The 18908-nt window shown below is 49.0% G+C and overlaps 1 protein-coding gene across 5 annotated transcripts in view; it reads right to left on the bottom strand.

The window, feature by feature from the left end:
* Window positions 1-18908, bottom strand: part of LOC142008146 (mitogen-activated protein kinase kinase kinase 3-like) — a 129627-nt gene that overhangs the window by 39680 nt on the left and 71039 nt on the right. For 2 of the 5 annotated variants that reach the window (XM_074985156.1, XM_074985157.1), the window contains exons 4-5: window positions 8885-8928; window positions 7300-7399 (exon numbers count right to left, since the gene is read on the bottom strand). In XM_074985156.1, coding sequence (XP_074841257.1) covers window positions 7300-7399; window positions 8885-8928 — 144 coding nt within the window. Of the gene's footprint in view, window positions 1-7299; window positions 7400-8087; window positions 8227-8884; window positions 8929-17335; window positions 17654-18908 lie in introns of those variants that run through there. The other 3 variants (XM_074985159.1, XM_074985158.1, XM_074985161.1) reach the window with 3 other exon arrangements.

The raw sequence follows: 18908 nt of genomic DNA, 5'->3' as shown, positions 1-18908 counted from the left end.
AGGATACAATTACAATAACAATGATCTCTAGGAACAAAGAATGCCTAAAGCCCACAACAGTGATCCAGCCAGTGGAAAGACCAGAGAGGGGGAAAAAAAAAAACAAACATTACGCATCAGTCAGTGCCTCCACACTCCAGGTTGAACCTCTCTAATCGAGAACTCTCTCGTTTGGCAAACTCCGCAATCTGGCATGATTTTAGTTAGCCGGACAAACGCATATCATGGGTGTGGCCGACTTTCCAGCGGTCCCGTGAAGTTTGTTTCCAGACACCACTCCTGGCTCTCAGTGTTCTGTGTTGTTCTTTAGCTGTAATTTACCCTTAAATGTCTTCTGAGAGCCCAGTAAGCTGTGGAAGTGTTGATAATGTGCTAGAAAATATTCACCTCTGTTGTCCGGCAAATTCTCTCAGCCAGCACCGGTCAGGTCCTGAGGGTGCAGACAAGAGAGGTTCAACCTGTACTGGCATTGCAGAGACCCCTGCATTGGGAGCGATCATCGCAGCTCCTCTTCTCTGAGAGTCACTGGATTCCCATATGCCACTGATCCTCAACTGTGTACCTGCTAACTGGTTACAGAGGCGGGGCTGCTCCTAGGGACAACGCTATTGGTGAATGTGGTTCAGTCTTCATGATTTAAGGCTTTGTCTGCACCGGACAAGAATTTCCAGTTATGCCGAAGTAGCTGCAGGTGTGCAATGTACTGCCAATGTAAGTGGCAATTTGCACCAACTCACCTTACTCCAGTCTCAAGTGGGTACAAATGGCATGGACAAAAAGTCGGTTTCTCTCACCCTCGCCCAGGCACACTAAGGGTAAGCACCAGTGGAGAGACACTTGCAACTGGGCACCAATGGAAACAACCAGGGCAAATCCCAATGGTAGACAAAGCCTACCTCCAGTGTCCTCTGTAAGCCGAGCACTGGGGCAGCCACGCAGGAGAGATTCAGGTGCCACCCAGCTGATGAGCGCAGCGCCCACAGCCAGTGGCACGTGTTTCTACTGGTGGTGCAAGTTTGCATGTAAAATTAATTCTGCACATGGCTGAGAAAAATTATCGGGACCATTGCTTAACTCCTACTTGTGAAAGGCTACGATACCGCTCCCCATCAGAGCCACAGGCTGCCAAGCAGGCTCCATTTAGCCCTTCAACTGCAGCAAATCCAGAGTTTAATATGGGCAAGACAAAGTCCCGTCTGTGTGACTGCTGAAGAGCTCCTGGCATCGAGCTAACAATTCTGCTCTCGGGTTGCTGGGCGGCACGTCATGCTGCGCATGTTGGATTCTACCCTCCAACCCCTCAAGCAGCTGCGTTTCAGAGGTGCTGGGTGAGGAGCACATTGTTCTGTTCTTCTGCACCAAGGCTAAACCTCTACTTCCCCACCCTGGCTGTGCACCACCTCAGAGCAATGGCCACAACGCCTACCGCCATCCCCGTAGACTGCCTGTGGCACTGGGCTGAATCCAAACTTTCTGTCAAGTCTATCAGGAATGCAACATGAACAGCAGTTTGGCTTTCCAGAGACAGAGAACCTATGGCTCTCAGTAGCATTGTACTGACTTTAATGGGAGCTGCAGGTGCTCAGCACCTCTGGCATAGAAGGACCAATTGTTTGTAGCATTACAGATCACCACTCAGGTGGCCACAGCAGCAGCCGCCGCCGCCACCAGCGGGTCAGATCCATACGACCGCAGCAAGACGTTGGGAAAAACTACTTGTCTCCCATCACTGGAGATTGCACCTGCAGAACTGTTGCCAGCTGGCCCACCGGTAAATATGTCAGTGACTGTATGCACGCAGAGCAAAGGCAGGTGAATGGGGAGGTGCAGGCACTGCTCAGTACAGCTGAGATCTCAGTCTGGGAAACTGCTAGAGTTGCTGAGAGAGACCAAGCACCACAGCTTTGCAATGTAAATATCTACCTTAGGTACCTATATGGCCCCCGTTACCACAGCAACCCTTTTACAGATGGGGAACAATCTCAGAGAGATAGAGTCAGATATTTTGAAGTATTCACACATCTAATTCCCATTAAAAATGGAGGCTTCAGTGGCTTGCCCAAAGTCATGCAGGAAGTTTGTGATAGGGAAAGAAACTGAAGAGAAGGAAATGGGGATGGCTAGGCCACACTCTCAGGAAACCATCATCCAGCATAGTCCATCAAGCTTTCCCATGGAACCTGCAAGGAAAACACAAAGAGGAAGACCTCGGACAATGAGGAGAAGATCTGCTGAGACTGAAGGACAACTGGGGTACTCCTGGAGTCAGACAGAACTTTTGCCTTGAGACAGAGCGAAGCGGAGGAGACTTGTAGATGACCTGTGCACCACACTGACTAAAGGGGTTTAAGTCAAGTCAAGCAACTGAATCCAGGCTTGCGCCTAACAGTGGAACACCATTCCTGACCCATTCAAGTTTGGGCAGCTAGCTCTATCCTACACGTTGGTCCACCTTACCGAAGTCCATGGGCAATCTGCAGCTATAGCCAGTGGAAAAGCCACACACAGCCTCTTGTAAACCTAAAACGCTGATCAGAATAAAGCCACACCGTGCTTCCAATGCGCATCTGCAGGTTGATTGGCTTCAATGCAGACGCATAGCTAAGAGCAGAATCTGTCTCATGCGTATCTTCTGCTTTATAATGCTTGAGGCTGCCTGACTGCAGAATGCACAGGGCTGTAAGTCCATCCTTACACTCCCACTGGTTTCTTCCACAAGCGGAATCTGGCCCTGAACCCATCAGGTAACCCCGCTTCACCCAGCTCCTCGTATATTTTCCAAGCTGCTTTTCCTTGGCCACAGCTTTGAACAAGCTGTTCTGCAGGTCATGGTGTCTCCTTCCACTACCACATCATTCATTCACTCACAGGCCTGCCCAGGGATGCCAAAAGCATCAAGCCAAAATTGCCCTGCTCTGGAGCAGAGGGGATGCCGTATTTAGCTTGGCCGTACTCAGCTCTGGCAAGTGGATTTTGTTCTAGCTAGCATCCAGGCAGCTTTATACCTGGATTCTGGGACCAGGGTTCTAGTAGGCACTGTAGACACACGCAGCCTAGGCACTAACTGGCAGGTTGTATGCTCTGTAACAGAGCTGCAGCTTTGCTTCTTCACTCTTTAAAGTGAGGAATTACAATGACAAGTAGGAAAGTGACTGAAGCGAGGGTTGTTGATGAGCTTGCCCATGTGCTCCTTTCTACACTCGTGGGTGACATGCCTCATTCTACCAGGGGAGCTGCATTTCCAATTCCTTGCACTTTACACAGACCTAAACAAAAATGAATGTGTTGGGGTGAGACTACTCACTCGTTATTTATGCAACAATAGCACCTAAGGATGCTATTGTGAAAGGTGCAGCATACACCCACCCACACACACACAGAGCATCTTTGCTCTTTATTTAAATAGAAGAGAAACATGCAATGGGATCTGAGCAGAAACAGTGGCACAGTGAAGTGTGGCAATCTGCCTAAGGTCACACAACAGGACGGTGGTAGAGCCAGGAACAGAACCCAGGCTACACGCGGTAACCTCTGGTGAGGAATGAAGCAGCTGTTTATCAATGCTGAGGGAGGTCACAGCTCAGCTGAGTACAGACTAGTGCATTCAGCTACAGTCACATGGGGAATTTAGACCAAACGTTCTCATCCAAGTCACAGCTGAGCTGGGATAGCGTCTCTAACCTGGCACAAACTTCCATCAATAGCCACAGATGGGCTTCTGCATCTTCTCTAACTGACAGAGTTTCCAGTAACACAACACCTCTCAGCACTATGCTGAGATCAGCTTGACAGGGAGCTCTACCCACACGCTACTCTGCATACACTGGGCAAACCTGCTGGTATGTCTGTAGCACTCCCAGAGCAAACCCCTTGACTTCACTATGACAGGCCTTTCAAAGGGATACAGAACTCCATGCTAGCCTGCTTGTCCCACTTACAGCAGACCCCCAGCTTACACAGGGGTTGCGTTCTCGCAAACCCCACACAAGTCAAATTTCAGGCAACTTGGGGAGTGCCAGGAAAGTGACCAGAGCAGCAGCAGCCCTGGTCACTTTCCTAGCTTCAGAGAGTAGAGGGGAGATGGAAGCCAGGCAGCAGCCTGGCTCCCAGCTCCCCTCCTCTTGCAGCACTGCTCAATTTCCCTGCTCCTCCGAGTGGCGTTAACCCGAGGCATGTGCAACTCGAGTGCATGTATCTCAGGGATCTATTGTACCTATTACACTCTGTCATTTACTATGTCGTACAGCACCTGGCACAAAAAAGCAGGGCTGTTTTTAGACTGTAGTGCAATATGAACATTAAATAATAATCCCCTATGTATTTTAGAAACTGTGTGTGTCTGTCCATCTGTTAGTGTGTTTATTTAAGAATTAAATGGGAAGTGCTAAAACCACCAAATATGGTTTGCAGCCTCCGCTTACCATAACTTAAAGCAAAATCAGGGTTTGGTTGTGCTTGGACAATGGGATGTGCCTGAAATTCAATTGTTTCTCTCTTGTAGTCTAATTACACTACAAAAAACCAACAAGAAGTCCTTTGGCAACTTATAGACTAACAGATATTTTGGAGCATAAGCTTTCATGGGCAAAGACATGCTTCGTCATTGGGCTGTAGGTTCTGACACAGATACTATTTCTTTTTGTGTAAATCTAAGCCCCTTTTTACAATTCCTTATTAGTCCTGTCTAAGGTAGCAGCACCCAGCTTTTGCTGTGCAAAAGTACAGAAAGGCATTCCCTAGCAGAGACTACGAAACTACATAAGCTTCTATTTGTTCTTATTGCATGAGTCTTTCAGTGGAAAGAAACCTGGAATGAAGTGACTCACTCTTGGAGAATTTCATGCAGGCTTTTTCCGGCAGGGATGATCAGAGAATGCCCAAGATTAGAAAATGTGTTACATTTCTGGCTATGCTCAAAGCTACAGCTTAGTGGGCCAATGATGCCGTAGCATTAGCCATTTATTATAAGCAGCAGCATGGACTGCAGAATTTGCACAAGCAAAACCCAGGTGAGATGGCACGTTCAAATGGGTTCTGCTCACATCTGTACTGTTATCTGACCCCACACATTAAAAAAAAAATATTGCATATGTAAGTCATTTCTGCTAGTAAAAGCGTGTCTACACCAATGGAATCCTGGCAGAAACCCCTTCAAAGACACAACCCTAGCCATGAGGATTTCTGTTTATTGGTCCAATCTCACTGTGCAAAAGGAGGAAATGTGTTTTTCATTTGTTGTCTAATTACGGTCCCGAATGATTGTTTTGTACATAAACAGTCAGGTTGAGGGTTTCTTTGCTTTCCAGTTCAAGCCAATGGGATGTGAATCTGCCTGTCTGTAGATAACTGGCTGTATTTTTTTTTTTATGGAAAGTTTTCATGAAAAAAAAATGTTTAGGGCAACTTTTTCTACACAAGTTTTTGGGGTTCAGTCAAACTGCTGGAAATATCTGAAGTTTTCCCAGAACATTCGGAAAACTTGAATTGAAATTTATCATTTCCCACAGATTTTTTTTTTTTTTTTTAAACCAAAACACGATTTTTCACCAAACTAAAGTTTTGAATGACAAATTCTAACCAGCTCCACTACACAAGTAGGGCAGATGTCACCTTCAGCACAAACTGCTAGCACCTGGGAGTGTACGAGCAACCCCATGACCTGCTCTTCCCTTAAGAGGGATTGGATGGGAAAGCAATTCAAAGCCTGCCCCTTCTGAGCACTTGCAAGGTATCTAGAAAGCCTGGTATGTGATTGTATACAAATCATGCCCTGGTGTGGAAGGCTGTCGAGGGTAAGATAACCAGAGTTAAGGCTATGGTTTAGGCAGGGTTGATTTTATTAAATTAGACGTCATGGACAGATCACAGACAATACAATTAAAAAAAAAGACACGGCATGAAACCTGTTCATGACTTACCCTATAAATAACCCTAAAGCTAAGGTGGTGCATGTCCCAGTGAGCTGCTGCTGGGAGACGGAGGTAGGTCAAGCCCTGGGACTGCTACCAAGTCCCTTCAGACAATGGCTGCTCTGGCTGCACCTAGGACTGCTGATTGGGTGGCTCCTGGGTCCAGCTGCCCACGGCCATCCGAGCAGCAGCCAGTGCAGCTAGCCCCGAGGTCGCTCCAGCAGTGTCTGGTGTGACTGGTTGTGGGTCTATCCAAGATGGCTGCGGAGCTGCTCCTGAAGTGGCCCTTGTGGGTTATCCAGTCTGCCTGGAAAGCCACAGCATCCATGACTTCCGGGACCTCGGTGACAAACATGGAGCCCCAGCCATGGTAGGTTCAGTGTTTGATTGGTGTCAACGCTTGGAAGGGCTGAGCCCTCCCTCCTCCAAGTTTGGCAGTTCGCAGCCCAGGCACCTCTGGGGCTCAGCACATCAGTTCTGGAAATAAAAAGGGCTTGATCTCCAGCACCCTCATTACCAATTAAGCACAAAGTCCATTCCTTCAGGCCTTAAAACGCACGAGCCCACACGCCGATGGCTGACGACAGTAGCACTGAAGCTTGCACTGGGCTGCGGTGTCTGCCACAGAATCACGCAGTGGGAAGCATTTCATAGGAGTTCTCATTCTAAGCCAACGGGCCTTGGAGCTGGCATGTGCCCTTCAAAGGGAATCAGCGCTGGCATCGGAGAACGCCCTTGCTCACTGATCTAGCGGCACGCCCGAGCTGGAAGTACAAGCTTCCCCACCCCTTCTGCTGTCAGGCCACAGGTTCAAGTCAGACCAAATCAGCAGGGACCTCACATCAATCCCACTTGAGGCCTCTGCAAGGGAGCACACGCCACGAATTTGGGGGCATTTCCGAGTGAGACGCCCACATTGCATCCTCGAGAAATGGGGGTATTAACTGGCAGCCTTGGTTAGCACATTACACAGAGTGTTTGTTGGCACCCTCAGCAGCAGCCCCTGGGATTCGGTGAGCCACTCCTACAGTGAATCCACTCAGACCAGGCTCATTGGTGGAGGAGGCTGTGTGGCTGCTGACTGTGCTGTTCCTGTCCCGTACATAAGCAGAGGACTTAACTCTTCAAAGCTGTCAGTCAGCTAAGTTCTTGGTTTTGTGGGCTGTTTGTTCTGGGGCTCCACCCACTAGCCCATAACCTGCACTAAAGCCACTTTGAGAGAGCTACCGCTTCCTGTTTTGGTATCTATGCATATTTCAGTCAGGACTGGGTAGACCAGGAAACATCAGGCTTAATGGCCCTCCCTCCCATCGCTATATTCTGTCCCACAATTAAAAGGATTAGGAATAAGTATGGACCCCGCCAGGCTGCCCCCACCACGGCTTAGTACCTCGTTGTTTGCATAGTGCAAATCCATCATCTGTCCGAAAGCATCCAGGACTTTCTGCAGCACTTCTTTGAATTTGACGGGTCTTGGGAACTGGAGAATCCTGTACAGATGCACAGAAAATGAACAGCACAAGCATCACGCGAGTCCATGGATACCATGGTCTTGAATTAGACTGTTGCTTATTGGAGCAAGAACCTGCATTCTTGGACCACAGGTGCCATGTTAATAAACAATAATGATCAGTAAGTATGGGGTAGGTCATGGCAGGGAGCACACAAGCAGCTTCCCTTCCCCCTTCCTTCCCCAAAACAGCTAAGAGAGGCTGGGGAGCACAGCCCCGGCTCTTTGCTAATGGGGCATTAGCTGCCTGTGCTACCCAGGAGGAATCCAGACTGACCCCACCAAGAGCCTTCAGAGGCTTCCAGCTGCAGTCCACCCCCCTGCCCACTCTCCGGTCTGAGCAGGGTTGGCCAACCCCTGGCTCTCACGCCATATGCGGCTCTTCAAGCAATGAAATGCAGCTCCTGCTCAGAGCTGCACACTGTGACTGCTCACTGCAGCTCTGTGCATGCCCCCCAGTGCCTAGAGGGAGAAGTGCATGGTGGCGGCAGTTCTGGTGAGTCCCAGGCATTGGGTTAGAGCAGGGTGGGGGTGCTTGGCTCTGGAGGAGGGTAAGAGAGGGGAATTAGGTTAGAACGGGGTGGGGGTTGCCTGGCTCTGGGGAAGGGAGAGGGCATTGAGCCACAAAATTACATATTTATTTTTATCTACATATATTATATATTTACTTTTATCTATGTGGCTCTTTGCTCTCCATCCACAGCGATTTTGGATCTTGGTCCCTAACTGCAGGAGCCCTGAGCCAGGCCACAGTACACCAACTAGATTCGGCAGAGCTTCCACCCGTGGGGCACAGGCCAGTTTCTCTTGTGATCTGTCATCCCCTGGCTGTGAGGAGTGGCACTGAACTGCAGAAGATGGTTTGATTTTACACAGGGAGTCCCCCGTGCCATTCCCCCTGCAGACACAAGCAGCCACGCATTTCAGACAGAGCGTCTCTAAGGGCAGGATCTGGCCCCTGTGCTGTTTGTGTATTTGCTGATCCTCGTGGTTCATAACTCACTAGCTACCTGGCATCACAGCCTGAGAGATCCCGACTCTCCCAGGAGTCCCGCTCTGCCATTGTCACCAGACCTCCCACAAGCTGAGAGCCTTCCACATGAACGTGGCTCCAGGAGGGCAGGCAGCAAGTCCCCGCTCTGTTGTTGTGGGCCCTATGCCCAGAGTCTGATTATCACATGGCAGCCTACTGAGTGAAGAACACCCTGATGTAGGAGGCCTGAACTCCAGCTAAATTCACCGGGGCGCGAGGATAAAGCTACTGCTGAGCGGCAGTTAATGAATCACATTCAGAAACTAATCTGCCTGTGCGTAAATCCCGGGAAACATGTACAGCTGAATTCCCAGGCCTCTCCCATGCCAGGCTCTCACTGTTTTCAGAGGGAGTAGTGCGGGCAGGCAGGGCGAGCAAGAGCCCCTCCGCCCCCTGCACCAAGGGAAATGCGGGAACGGGTCAGGAACGCACCTTTTCTCTCCATCGTATTCAAACTTGATCCTGGCATTCCGCTGCTGAAAGAGAGGAAATCAGTTAGCTCCCAAGATCGCAGGTGTCTGGGGGTATCTACACTCAAACAAGAAGCAGTCTTGGGGCACCTTATAGACTAACAGATGTTTTGGAGCATAAGTTTTCGTGGGCAAAGACCCACTTCATCAGATTGCATCTGACTAAGCCTGTCTTTGCCCACAAAAGCTTGTGCTCCAAAACATCTGCTAATCTATAAGGTGCCACAGGACTTCTTGTTGTTTTTGCAGGTACTGAGTAACACGGCTACCCTGATACTTGTCTACACTAAGTACCTCACCCTGTCCATCTATCCTACGTGACCAGGGTGGCTGAAATCAATGTACTCACTGCAGTGTCTTCCATGTGGGAAGGTCAGCGGGGGCTGCTCTCCTGTGGAGTCCAGCTACATGAAGGGAGAACATTCTGAGGTTGGTTTATTGTGTCTAAGTAGACACAACAAATGGATGGCTGGGGGATTGACTGCAGCAGCGTCGATCCGCTGAGTAGGGGAGACAGGCCCTAACTGAAATGGACGTGATCCAAAGCCCACTGTCATTAAGGCCACAATGCCTTCTAATCGTAAAACATCAACAGAAGCCAAGTACATCAATGGAAACTCTGGGCTCTTCTACCTGAAAACCATATTCAGCCCACGATGACAAGAAAATAAGACTTCTGCATATATAAATGGAACAATTTATGGAGAATGAAATTTGCAAAAGGGCTTAAATGACTCTGACAATGACATCCCATTTTCAAAAATGACATGAGCACTCAAGTCTGATTGAAAGGAAATGGGGCATCTGCTCTTCAGGCTTTTTAGTGCTTTGGAAAGTATTATCCATAAGTCCTCTCTCAGCAAAAGTTCTCAGAGCCCTTCACCTACTGACATGAAGCCAGCTACAGGGGAAAAAAAAAAAAAAAAAACCACAGCAGCTTTTCTTCAGCAGTGCCTAAGGAATAAAGAATACCAGCTAGAAGACTGCTTTGTAACTAAGTTTGTAACACCCATCCAACTCTAGCTGATGACATTAGCTTTGATTAATTATAATATAACCTTCAGAAGCCAATCAAAACCATAGTCTCATCACGCTAGGCACTGTACACACACAGACACACAGACACACAGAAATAACCCTGTCTTCCACCTAGAGGGCCCAGCTGAGACCAAGGACCCATCAGCCTAGAAGTCAGAGACAGTCCCCGCTCTAAGAAGTTGATAAACATGGCAGACAAGTGTGGAGGAGAGCAGGCATTCCCCCTACCCCTTAGCTGTGGAAGCAAAGCAAACAGTTCAGAGGCTCATTACTGACTGAGCAAGAGAAACCATGAAACCTGAAGTTACATCAGCCCACGCTTCCCTGGGCCTGGTGGAAGAACACGTCATCTCTGATTGGTCAAGGCACAGGAAGTCCACACAACTGGGTTTGACTTGACTGCAATGCTGGGCTCTGCCTTCTTGCGCTACTTTCCTGGCCTGTTCTTGGCCCTTGCCTCTGGTCTCTGAATCTGGTTCCAACCAGTGGTATGACTCTGATGCTCACCCAACCCTCGACCCGATGCTCTGACTCCAGTTCTGACTCCTAGCCCAACTTCCAAGTCCGACTTCTGTTTCTGTCACTAGACCCAGACACTGGTGGACAGAGAGAATAAGTGACTTGTCCAAGGGTGCACAGGAAGTCTGTGGCAGAGCTTGCAACTAACCCCAGATTGGGGTCCCAAATGGAGGGTGGGGTCATGGGCCCATTACTTTTTAATCAGACATAAGGGTGAGTCACAGGAGGGAGGGGATGGCGAGGAGCAAACCTGGCTCGGGGAAGAGGGAGCATGAGGAGGCGGGATGACAGTTCCCACGCTGGTGGGCCCTTCTCTCACCCCATCACACTTTTGATGGCCCTCCTCTGCCCCTGCCCAGACTGCATCAAAGCTGACGCAGAGCACAAGTCCTACAGCCATCCTGCCCCCTCCATCTCCCGCTATTGCCTTTGGAACCGCTTGGACTCAAAGGGGAGCCAATTAACCAGAGGAATTCATCTTCTCCTACACCGGCAGGCATTGAACTCATGATTTTCTTTCCATTAGCAACAAATGCATTCCCCACCTCCATTCACATACAGGCTGGGAGCGGGGAGGGCAAAGCACTGATGAAGAATCAGTCGCACACTCCCTGCATCTGAAAAGGGCAATTCCTAAATGGGTGGGTGACACCACTTCCTGAGCATGCTTCTTATCTCTAACCCTGCATTTCCAGCACATGAAGGCACAGTTTCCGCATGCCCACCCTTCAGAAGGCAGGCGGAGCCCAAGTAGCTTTGTCTCTAATGGGGAACCAGGAGCTAATTGCTCACAATGACTATTTTTAAAAGGACTGATCCTGAGAGATGCCAGTAATGCAACACACACTAAAGAACAGTGATATTGCAGAGCTAAGAATCTGCCCCTAAATGCCGGGCCTGGAGAACTATCACACAGCACAATGGGAGGTGAGCCAGGTTAGAATAATAAAGACCACCAGCTACCAATGGTATCAGGAGAAGAGGGTATATTCATCTCCAGTCGTGACCCTCAAGTACTAAACAATCCCAAGAAAAAGAGGTGGGAAAACTACCAAAAAGTTAACAGAGTAAAAGTAAAGCTGCTTTGAGGGAAGATCTATTTACATCAAAAGTATCCTTCTGGAAAACCACCTGAGTAAAGGTATAAAGGTACCGTATCTTAATTGTACTCATGTTTAGAAGTCTCCATGGGATGGCTACTTTTCACTTCTGGATACTTGAGTACAATCAGGATGAGACACGCTTGTACTTTTACTCAAGTAGTTTTCCAGAAGGACACTCTTATTTAATTCCACCCCCAAAGCAGCTGCAGTTCTACTCAGGTAACTTTCTGGGTACTTCTTCCACCTCTGCCAAGGCGGCCTCGTCTCCCAGCAAGTGGGCTCATTCAAGCCAGTACTGGAAGGAAACGCACCAAAACCACATCAAGCACTGAGTTCTCAGGAGAAATCTCAGTCTGTGCTATTCAGGTGCTTACATTTCACCCATCACTATGGTACCTGAAGTCAGCTTCTGCAGGGCAAAGAGTGCAGCCTGTTTGGGAAGCTTTGGTTCAGCATCTAAATGAGAGGCAGGTCTAAGTGGTGAACAAGTAGATTTCTAACATCCCAAAATTCAGCTGGAGGAGGGGGAGACTCTTTCAGGTCCAAAAGTTCTGGTTCCGAACCTTGCTAGAGGTAGCAGCCAGCTGCAAAATATGGACACAGATCCAAACTTGGATTATGCAGCCATCTGCAGGCTGGGTCAAAGCCATTCCCAGCCAAAGCATTTTAATACACATGAGATGTGAACGCCAGTGTACAGGACTTGGCTAAGTCGCTTCTCACAGACAGCAGGCTTCACACCCCGGAAAGCGGTCGAATTACACTCCATACGTGAGCGGCAAATCAGGGACTGAAGCATTGGAGATTCACCTTACTTGTGAAGTGGGCAATGTGGGAGTAAAGCCCAGGCAACTTCTGGCCGCTTCAACAAACACATGCTTAAGTGCTGGTGGAATTGGGGCCTCTCACACAATGCAGATTTATGCTGAGCGAAACAGTTTCTCAGACCAATAAGTTAAAAACAGCTCATTACTGGAAAATGTCAAACTACTTGTAAGAACTCCAGAGGGAGAGAGAGATTAAAAAAACCCTGCTGCATCCTTTTCTTCAGCATTAACAACAACAACAAGGCTGATCTTCCGCACACAGCGGCCAACAAAAATACACCAGCTGCCCTACATAATTGTGCTCCACTTATGAAGAGAGAAACATAAACAAGCCTGGTACATTGGAGGAAAAACATTTCAAATGGGAAGCTGCATATATTAAAAAGGCATTAACACATAAAATAGGAGCTTTAAAACACATACATGGGGGAGGGAGAAAACAAATACAGTAGGACACTAATCAGGTGGTTACATTCTTGCTCTTAATCCTTCCGTCACTTTCCATAATTTATTCAATTTGCAGTCTTTTGTGCTTCCACAGTACATTATTATTAACTTGTGAATTCAGAAGTCCCAATCATGATCCAAGGCCCAAGCGAAGTGCTGTATCTACATACAGCAAGACAGTCCTGCCCCTAAAGAGCTGACCATGTAGCTAGACCAGTGGTTCCCTAACTTTTCAGCATCACACTCCCCCCTTTCGATTTTTGAGAAACCTCATGTCCCTCACCTCTTCTTTACCATCATCCAACTCCCTTTCAACAAAAAATTCAATTTGTAATTTAAAATAAACACAAAATATTGATATAAAAATGTTTTCTAAAATTAAAAATAAGCACAAAGTTTTTCTTGGCCCAAAAATTTAATGAAAGCGTAATTTAACATCTGAAACAGCAGAAACAAATGAATTTCATGTGAAAGATGATGCTTCAATTTTCTTCATAAGTTGGAAAATCCTAGGAGACCAACTATGGACCATCCAGGCTAATGGCACAGGCCCCACCTTGTGGGTGCCTGATGCAGCTCAAGCTGGCCCGCCTGCCTGAGCCCCCGCGCTGTGGGGACCAGCCGCCCACCCACCAGCCGTGGGCCAGCTGCCCTATCCACCCACACAAGCCCCATACTGCTGGGGCCAGCTGCCCAAGCACCTGTGCTCCCGGGCCAGCCGCCTAAGCCACCTGCCTGAACCCCAGCACTTCTGGGACCAGCTGCCAGAGCCCTGGTGCTGCCAGGACTGGCTGCCCGAGTTGCCTGCAAGCTGCCTGCCCAATCGTAGGCCAGGCCCCTGGGAGCCACCCGCCCGAGCTCCTCCCCTTCCCCAAAGCCAAGCACCACCAGGCCCTCATCTAACCCCATCCTCCTCCCCACCCCCCACAACTCACACGCACTCACCTTTGCAGGAGGTAGCTAGCTCCACGTGGGCCTTTATCAGCTGCCTACTTTTTATAGCAGCTGCTCTGGGTCACCCACGTGAAATGGCAGGGGCTGGGGGCCGAGAGCCGGAAGCACGGGCCGGATCTTTCTAGGGGTGGGGGAAATGACAGGGGGTGGGGCTGGGTTGCTTAACGTCCCCTCTGGAATTTCAATTTCTTCACCCCCCCCACAGTGGGCATGCTCCCCAGTTGGGAAACCGCGAACTAGACAGAACAGGCAATGAAGTGCCATTATCCTCATCGCACAGGTCAGAAGGGAGGCACAAAGACATGGAAGGCGAGATTGTCACAGCTGGTCAGCACACAGCTCTTGTATGGCTGGGCACAGGTGTGCCAAGGTCATGGTGGGTGTAGAGCACCTCCAAAAATGAAGACCACCCTGAGGAGCTGCAAACTTAGAAGTATGACCCGAGTGCTTTCCCCAGGATCACAGAGAAGGCAGTGGCACAACCAAGAATGGAAACCCAAACCCACACAAGGCCAAGCTCAGGGCCCCAACCACAAGACCAACACACAAGCAGTTACAGCACCATTCAAACAAAGATCTCCAAGCATTCTGCAAATGCTATGAGACAGATCCCGAGTCTTTTGCATGTAGCTGAGGGGCAATGCAAGAAGTTTACCACTCTCTTATGAAACTGCACAGCAGCATTCAGCTACAGCATGGGGCGCTACATACTGCTGGGCAAATCACTGAGCTCCCTTTTACAACCCAGCCCCAGAGAGGGGAAATGACAGCCTTCTCTGGAAAGCACTTCAGTTAGGAAATCTCTGTTGGGCTAGGCATGTTCCATGTCAGTTTACTTTCTTCCCTTCAACACAAGGGATTGGGCCACGCAGAAGAAAAGGTAAAGAGATGTCAGAAAACCAAGCACTACGTTTAGTGAAATGGGGGCGGCCAAACTGGGATTTTCTAATTAATATTACTTGGCTCTTGAGTGTTTCATCCGCAGAGTTCAAAGAACTTAGCAAGGATGAGCAGATACTAGAGCTGGAGAAAACGTCTGAGCTTTTTCCAATTAAAATTTTGATTTTAATCAAAATATCCCTATATTACTAAAACACTTTTTTCCCCCCAATTTTAAAGATGGAGAAACTGAGGTACAGAGATGACAAATGTCTGGCCCGAGTTCATACAGCACAATGCAGGTCCCTTGATTCTCACCCATGACCATATCTTTTTTCTTGAACTAACAGCTGCCCATCACTGTAGCAAGTAGTTGATCTTTGCAGGGCTGAGATTAAAATCACTCTCGCAGGTCTTCTTGTGGCACAAGCATTTTCAGAGACACTTACCACAAACGCACATCAAATGCAGACAGCCTGGTGCTGGATCTTAGGCCTGAACCAAAGGTAGGCCATGTATTCTAGTACATGCTTACACATCCACTGGCCGGTACCTGAACTTGGCAAAGTTGTTGCTAGTGTACTAGACACAAAGACTAGATATTTAGGTAAATATATTTCAGACAGCATAGCTACGGATTGTACCTCCCTCGTCTGGCACTCTTGGGACCGCAGTGGTCCCAGGCAAGGGGATTGGATGGATGAAGAGATAGACTGGCTGCCTGGAGAGAGGGCCCCACTCCTGCAGGGCAGGCTGCCAGGATGTCCCCCTGCAACAGGGGATCTCAAGGTTGCAGGGCTGCCAGTGGGTCTCAGTGCCCCTGCTGGCTCCCTGCCATGGGCCTGCTGGGGTCCCAGTGGCTGGGGCTTCCAGCAGGGCTCTGAGCCCCAGCTGGTTTCTCACCACAGTGCTGCTTGGCTGATGGGGTTCCCCCATGCCCCAGGCAAGCACCCAGCCACAGGGCTGCTGGGGTTCCCCCGCCAGGAAGGGAGCCTCAGAGCTGCAAGACTGTTGGCAGGGCTCTGCGCCCCAGCCAGCTCCCCCAGCTGGGGTCCAGCAGCTCGTCTCTGGTCCAGCAACATCCATTGTCCCGCCAGTGCAGGGATGTTGCCAGATGAGAGAGTGCCAGATAAGGCGATTTCAGCCTGTACACGCTAATCTAGTGCAAGATGAGACAGCTACACAATATAATCAACAGGGAGTTCTGTCCAGGATATTAGGCACAAGGGGAAGTAATGAACAGAAGCCACACGATGCATTGTACAGTGGAGTACAGGCTGGGTACTTTAGTTGTTCTTCTCAGCTTAGGGGTGGCCTAGGAGATGGCAGAAATGCCTGCTGCTGACTGACCCGCTCCGTGCCACTAGGAACTCACGGCCACAAACCTGGTTGAGTGCTGCTGTCACTGAGCCACACCTGCGGTCTGCCTTTGTGAGTGACATCAAAGGCTACTGCACTGCCTGCTACAGATTGTACCTCCCTAACCAAAGGGCACTCTGGTCCAGCAGGACCATGGATGTTCCTGCACTAGGAAGCCCTGTGGCTGGGAGCCCTGCGGCAGGGGGCAGATAACGGCAGCCCAGACGGGGCCAGAGTCAGCAGCATCCAGGGCTGGAAAGCAGAGCTGGGGGCAGGGAATTGGGGTCTAATGGCTGGGGACTTCCTCTGCGCTAGCAAATTCCCTCCTTGGGGACCAGTCAGATCCCAAAAGCGCTGAACCCAGAAGGTGCAACTGGTAATAACAATGAAACTCCAAGGAAAAAAAAGCACTGAGTGACCTACACAGCACTACTGAAACAAGGACACTCAGGCCTCCAGCATTCAGCCACACAGCTAACCAGATCCAGGAAAAAAAACACACAAGAAGGACACATACAGGCAAGCAACTAACACGGGTGACCCCGCCGCTCTGCTAAGTGACAAGCTGACCCCTGCATCACCAGGCTTCCCCCTTTGCTCAGGATCTACCCTCTGGAATGACACTTAAGACATCATTCAGTTGGAGAAGGCAAATAGGATGGCTGACACTAACTTTTTATAATAATGCTCAATACAAGCATACAATACAAGTATAGCTCCAGTTATATTCCTAAAGCCCCATCTGCATGGCCCCCTTTACTGCAGCATCTGAGCACTTCACAAAGCAATAAAGCCTATGAGAGAGGGAAGTGCTATTGCCCCCATTTTACAGAAAGAAGACCGAGGCACAAAGACACATTGGGAAGGTCCACACTGCAGCTAGGAGGTATGTAACTACAGCAAACCTAGCTCAAGTAACAGGGACAGCGCAATTAGGGCATCTGGTGTGCAGTGCTCTGCAGGGCTTTGCTGCTGCAGCAACTACTGGCACCCATGCTAACTAGGTCAAAGCCAGCTCAGGTGAGTCCACATAAGATGCAACCACACCCTTGATGGCAGCACAGGCATAAGATGCCTGACGTCACCCTGGAAAATATGTGGTAGAACAAAGAGTTGAATCTACACTAGAGTTTTCAAAAAGACACCTTTTATCCTGGCATAGACAAGCTCTAAGTGTTTGCACAGCACTTAACAGAATAGGACCCTGATCTTGGATGGAAGCTCTAGGCTCTATCTTAACATGGGATTATTAATAATAAAACTGTAAATAAAAGTGACAGGACATACCAAGTTCTCTTGATTTCTGACCACTCTCCTCCAAGGTATCGTTATTGGTATTTCCCTGGAGCCTAGACAACAAATGCTTTCTGCTATTTCAACCGCTACCTTCCAAATACCTTAAAAGGAAAAATAAAAAAAAGCCGCCGTGGCAACCACAAGCGTGTCACAAACTCTCCGGGGTTTCGTTGGCCTCTTCCTTAAAAATGCTAATAAAAGCAAGAGCTGAAACCTCATGGCTTCTGAGAAAAAAAAACAACACTGAAACAAATCTAGCTGCAGCACATAGCAGGTCAGAAAGAAAAGCAAAGGCTCAGCAAGGACTGAAATCTCCCGCACTCCAGCTCCTGTAGGCTAGTGGGGATAAATCCAGCTAAAGAACACACACCCTGGTGATATTAGCCAAACTGCTCTATGCTTCCCTCTCTCCCCCGCCTTTCACTGTGAACTTGGGGAAAGCAGCCACGCTCACTGGTTTAGATTAGGAGAAATGTTGGGAAATGGAAAAAGTGCTTCCAAAGGAGGTGAATCATGATCTTATGCAGAGTTCCCTAAAGAACAGACTGCTTTTGTAACAGAACACATACAAACACCTCACTGCAACACAGTGAGGCCTGAAATGGAAATGGCTTACAAAGAATAAACCACGCAGATCGTGCTAGGCGCACTCAGCTCCCATCTGGAGAGGTCTTACTTGGAGCTGGGAGACAAATTGAAGTGTGGCACACATCCAAGTAGGAGCAGAAGGTGGGAGGTGTAATGAAGAGTGGAAAGGTCTGGTAGTGGTATTAGATTGCAGGCTAGTGCAGGCCTCTGCAGCTGCTCAGCGCAGCTTTTTATGGACAGGTACGGAAACAGAGATAACTGCACTAAGGAGGGTTAATCAAATAGTTCAGTGAGTGTAATTCAAAAAATTCTTACTTTCAGTCAGAGATGGGTCAAAAGACCCAAAGCTCAGAGGAAGATCGGCCCAGAGGTTTGGGTACTGGCCCAGAAGTCCAGAGACCTAGAGTCAATTCCATGCACAAGTGCAGACTTCCCATGTGACCTGACGCAAATCAATGAGGGTGGGATTCACGATACTTAGGCACCCAGCCACCTTCATTTCCACGTGAATAAGAAGCCTAAGTGAATCTCATCATTAGCCTGTGACTCTATCTGCCATCTGTAAAAGAGGGATTAACAGCACCTTCCTGGCTCCCAGGATTTTGGGGGATAAACACAATAAAGATTGTGAGGCGCTCAGACACTACAGCAGGGGTCAGCAACCCCCAGCACAGCTGCCACAAGTGGCACGTGAGCAAATTTTCATCAGCGCACTAGGTGGGAGCTCAGCCCCGCCCCTCCTCCCCCTGCAGCTGGGAGCTTGCTCAAAGCTGTGGATTAACAAAAAAGACCAGCTAATGCTACCAATCACTCCCTAAACGGCAAAGCTCTGCATCTTCACTTATTGATTAATGAAGCTGCTGTAAACAGGACTGTTAGCGACTTTAAAAAGGATCACCGGCACTCAGGCCATACATAGAGAGCAAAAGGTAAAAGTTTGGCAGTCCTCCTCCGACAGGTTGCTGACCCCTGTGCT

The sequence above is a fragment of the Carettochelys insculpta genome, chromosome 2 (assembly GCF_033958435.1).
Source record: "Carettochelys insculpta isolate YL-2023 chromosome 2, ASM3395843v1, whole genome shotgun sequence".
Taxonomy (NCBI): Eukaryota; Metazoa; Chordata; order Testudines; family Carettochelyidae; genus Carettochelys; species Carettochelys insculpta.
This window is presented reverse-complemented; position numbering and strand designations above follow the sequence as displayed.